General features: G+C 59.8%; 1 protein-coding gene across 1 annotated transcript; it reads right to left on the bottom strand.

Moving 5' to 3' along the window:
- Positions 1–479: 479 nt before the first annotated feature.
- Positions 480–962, bottom strand: LOC136452321 (uncharacterized). Its single transcript, XM_066452941.1, has one exon. It carries the CDS (start codon positions 960–962, stop codon positions 480–482), a length of 483 nt encoding a protein of 160 aa, XP_066309038.1.
- Between the last annotated feature and the right edge of the window lie 3,864 nt (positions 963–4,826).

The following is a 4,826-nucleotide window of genomic DNA, read 5'->3' as shown; positions in this document are numbered from 1 at the left end:
AAGACAGACACGAGGTTTTATCTAGGTTTGGCCGCCAAGAAGGCATAATACCTACGTCCTGTGTCTAATTGTATTGTTGTATGTCAATGAGAGATGTTTTTAGAGGGGGTCCCTGCCCGCCTTATATAGTCCGAGGGGCAGGGTTACAGATCTGGAAACTAATCCTAGCCAGTTACAATTGACATAGGTGGTCGGATAAGGATTCCTATTCTAACTGACCAGGATCTTGCTTGATCTCCAAATCTGCTTTAACTCCTTGCGCGGGACTCCGAACAGGTTGGTTAGGCCGCGCGTCGTCTTCTAGTGGACCAAACCCCCTGATCTGAGCCAGCCCAAGCCTAGCCGTAAGGGTATAGGGTTAATACCCCCACAGCCAGCACCTGGCGCCTGGAGTACTGTAGGCCGGTCATAACATCTCTCCCCGCTTCGGCAAACAGCTCGTCCTCGAGCTGGACATCGAGGTAGAGGGTCTTGAAGTCCTAGAAAGGCTCCCACGTCGCATCATCTTCTGAGAGACCCTGCCACTTGACAAGGAGCTTCCAATCACCACGACAGAGCTGTGCACGCTGTACATGCTCGAGGGTCAGCAGTAGGCGCCCATCCTGGACCGATGGCAGCACTATGGAAGCTACAGGAGGAGCGCCAGTGTAGTTGTAGGGCTTCAGCAGCCCCACATGGAAAACATCATGGAGATGCACCTTGGCTGGAAGCTGGAGGCGGTAGGCGACCTGGCCGATGCGCTCGACGATCTGGAATGGCCCGGCGTAGCGTGGGCGTAGCTTGCCCTTCGATGGGGAGGCAAGGGCATGGGTGGGGCGGTGTAGCAGGCAGAGAAGCACCCATGCCCTGACGTCGAACTCCACCTTGTGATGACGCTTGTCGTAGTGCCGCTTGGCATATTGCTGCGCTTGGAGAAGACGCTCACGAACCTCCTCTAGGAATGCATCGCGGTCGTGCAGCATGGCATCCACTGCCTCTGTCGTTGCCGCCCCCTCCTAGTGTGGTAGAAGGGGAGGCGGGGAGCGGCCGTACACCACCTCAAATGGCGTCACCCAAAGCATAGTGTGGAACGAGGTGTTGTAGCAATACTCCGCCCGAGGGAGCTAGTCCACCCACGAGCGCGGCCGATCACCAGTCGCGCAATAGAGATACATCACGATCACCTTGTTGACGACCTCAGACTGGCCATCAGTCTGAGGGTGGAATGTCGTGCAAAGACAAAGCTTCACACATGCACACTTGAAAAGATCACGCCACAGGCTGCTAGTGAAGACCGGGTCACGGTCGCTGATGATGGAGTTGGGGACGCCATGTAGACGCATGATGCCCTCGAAGAAGGCGTGAGCAACCGAGGCGGTGGTGTAGGGGTGGCTCAGGGCAAAGAAGTGAGCATACTTGGAGAAGCGATCCACCACTGTCAGGATCACAGATTTGCCGTGCACCTTTGGAAGCCCCTCAAAGAAGTCCATGGCGATATCAGCCCACACCTGAGATGGCACATCGAGGGGCTGTAGGAGGCCGGCTGGCTATGTGGTCGGTGTCTTGTTGCGCTGACAGACATCGCAGGTGCGGACGAAGTCCTGCACGAGCTGTCGGTCACCGGGGATGTAGAAGTCACCTCAGAGGCGCATAAGGGTTTTCTGGACCCCCTCATGCCCAGCCGAGTGTGCAAGGACCACCACCAGGTGGCGTAGGTCGTCGATAGCCAGCACGTAGATGCGCTTGCCATGGAGAAGGAAACCATCCGTGGCTACCCACGGTGCATCCAAGGAGGCGGTAGCCAGCTGCTGCTGCAGGTCACGAGCGACCGGATCGGTCACAGTGGCTGTTCGGATGTCGTTGAAGAGGTTGAAGGAGGGCCCTGAGAGGGCGCACAACACCGCAGTCTCCTCGTCGTGGCGGAACAGGGCGTCGGCGGCCGAGTTGAGCCAGCCCAGGCAGTACTCGACGGTGAAGTCAAACCCGAACAGCTTGCTGATCCACTGGTGTTGCGGCACAGTGGACAGCCGCTGGTCCAGGAGGAACTTCAAGCTGTAGTGGTCAGTGTGGACGAGGAAATGGCACCCCCACAGGTACGGGCGCCAGTGTCAGACTGCTTGCACCAGCCCAATGAGCTCACGCTCGTACGCCGCCAATTTGATATGGCGGGCGGCGAAAGGTCAGCCAAAGAAGGCCAGGGGGCCGGCCCCCTGGTGTAGAACGGCGCCAAAGCCGGCACCAGAGGCATCACAGTCGACCACAAACTGGCGTTCGAAGTCAGGCATCTAGAGAATCGGCGCCGAAGATAGCGCCCGCTTCAGGGCAGCAAAGGCCTCGTCCGCCTCTGCTGTCCAGACGAATGCCTCCTTCCGTAGGAGATACGTGAGGGGCGCCGCAATGGAGCCAAAATCGCGGATGAACTTCTGGTAGTAGCCGGTGAGCCCTAGGAAGCCGCGCACACTGCGTGGAGAGCGTGGCGTCGGCCAAGAGGCGACCACGGTCACCTTGTTGCTGTCCATAGCGACATCATCGACGGAGATGACATGGCCGAGGTATGCGACAGAAAAGGCCCCGAAGGAGCACTTTGACCTCTTGAGGAAGAGACCATGTGCTCGTAGGGCGGTGAAGACGAGGCCCATATGCTGGAGATGCTCAGACCACGACGAGCTATAAATGAGAATGTCATCGAAGAAAACCAGCACAGACCTGCGGAGAAAGGGGCGGAGCACATCGTTCATCAATGCCTAGAATGTCACCGTGGCGTTGGAGAGCCCAAACGGCATCACCAGGAACTCGAAGTGGCCATGGTGGGTGCGGAAAGCGGTCTTCTCGACATCCACCGGGTGCATCCCCACCTGGTGGTACCCGGAGCGGAGGTCGAGCTTGGTGAAGTACTTCGCCCCATGGAGCTCGTCGAGGAGCTCATCAACCACTAGGATTGGAAACTTGTCCTTGGACATGCGGTCATTAAGCGCATGGTAGTCAATGCAGAAACGCCATGACCCGCCCACCTTCTTGACGAGCAGCACCGGCGCAGAGAATGGAGAAGTACTTGGGTAAATGATGCCCTGCTCCAGCATGGCAGCGCATTGCCGCTCGAGCTTGTCCTTCTACAGCTGCGGGTACCGGTATGGCCGCACGGCAATTGGTGTGGTCCCCAGCAGGAGGTGGATGCGGTGCTCATAGGGACGAGCTGGTGGGAGGCCCCATGGTGTGTCGAAGATGGCGCTGTGCTGGAGTAGAAGCTCATCCAGCAGCGGCTGTCTCGGGTCCGTGGCGACCATGACCAACGAGTGCTACTGGGAGGGCGCGCCTAGGGCGCCCACACACTACCACGTGATGCGGCAGCCATCCCGCTAAAAGGACACGGTGAGCCCCTCGAAGTCCTAGGTGAGGGGGCCCAACATGCCAAGGAAGTCGACGCCCAGGATGAAGTCAAAATAGCCTAGCACGAGTCCGACGCAGGTGATGGAGAAGGGTGCCCCACTGATGACAATGGGAACGTCGCGGGCGATCCCCTCGCAAGGCACGCGCTCGCTGCTAGCGACCGTGACTCAGAGCTGGTTGCCCCCCTATGGAGCAAGCCCTAGGCAGCACATGGCCATGCCTTGGATGAAGGTGTGGGTAGAGCCGGTGTCCAACAAGGCGAGGAGGCGCTCACCCTTGATCATCATCGGGAGGAGCATCATGTGGTAGGTCCGGATCCCTACAAGAGCATGCATAGAGACCACAAGAGCGTGAGCGTGGGCGGCCCCATCGGCGGCCTGCTCCTCAGGAAAAACCACGTCCATGGTGGCCCCCGTTGGTGCCCCATCATCGTCGATGAAGTCGTCCGCCTCCAAGTAGAACAGGCAGGGGCACACATGCCCATGCACATACTGCTCGTCACAGTTGTAACAAAGGCCTTGGCGACGGCACTCCTGCATCTCGGCCAGCGAAAGGCAGCGGAACGGCCATGCCGGTGCCGCGGCGCCCGGGGCAGGTGCGCCCGCTGCTGCTGGTGCCACGGCCGCTACGGCCGGCGCTTGGGTGGCCTAAGCTCCGGCAGGGGCCACGGCCGCCCCCTGAGGACATGGAGGAAGGACCAGCCGTGGCGGTGGACGAGCGCCGCACTGCTATGGTAGGGCGGCCGTGGCCGTGGCATGGCTCTCAAAGGCGTGGGCTAGGAACATCGCCATCTGGAGGTCGGGCGGAGCGCGCATCACGACGTCAACCCAAATATGTTCTGGGAGACCGCCGATGAAGAGCTTCGCCTTCTGGCGCATAGAGATGTCCCTGGAGTGCGCGAGTATCGTCTAGAAATGGCCCGCAAACTCCTGGACCATGGAGTGAAACGGCAGGCGACCCAACTCGGCCAACCGTGAGCCATAGATGGATGGTCCAAAGTGGAGGCGGCATAGCTCCTTGAAGCGCTCCCAGGAAGTCATGCCCTCATCTAGCAGGAAGGTGTAGTACCACGTTTGAGCGGCGCCGGTGAGGTGGTACGCGACCATCCACGTCCGCTGCACCATCGGGGTGCGCTGGCCCTAGAGAAACTGCTCACAGTGTGTGAGCCAGTTCAGTGGATCACCGGAGCCGTCATATGTCATGAAGTCGAGCTTGTAGCCCTTGGGCTAGAAGTCAGCTGATCCAAACACCGCGGGCGCAACCGCCGATGTAGCTGCGCTGGCCGCTGGGGGCACTGTGTGCGCCGGCTAGAGGCTAGAGCCATGGAAGAGCGGCCCGTCGACGCCGCCGTAGAGGGTGCTCGGTGTAGGAACGCCCCCATGGCTGAGGCCTGAGGTGATGTCGGGCGCCAAGATCAAAGTGTGCGCTGGCGCGGTGGAGTAGATCAGGGTCGAGGTTGC

This window comes from Miscanthus floridulus, chromosome 1 (assembly GCF_019320115.1).
Source record: "Miscanthus floridulus cultivar M001 chromosome 1, ASM1932011v1, whole genome shotgun sequence".
In the NCBI taxonomy this organism is placed as follows: domain Eukaryota; kingdom Viridiplantae; phylum Streptophyta; class Magnoliopsida; order Poales; family Poaceae; genus Miscanthus; species Miscanthus floridulus.
Note: the sequence above shows the minus strand (reverse complement) of the source record. Positions and strands in the feature narration are given on the sequence as shown.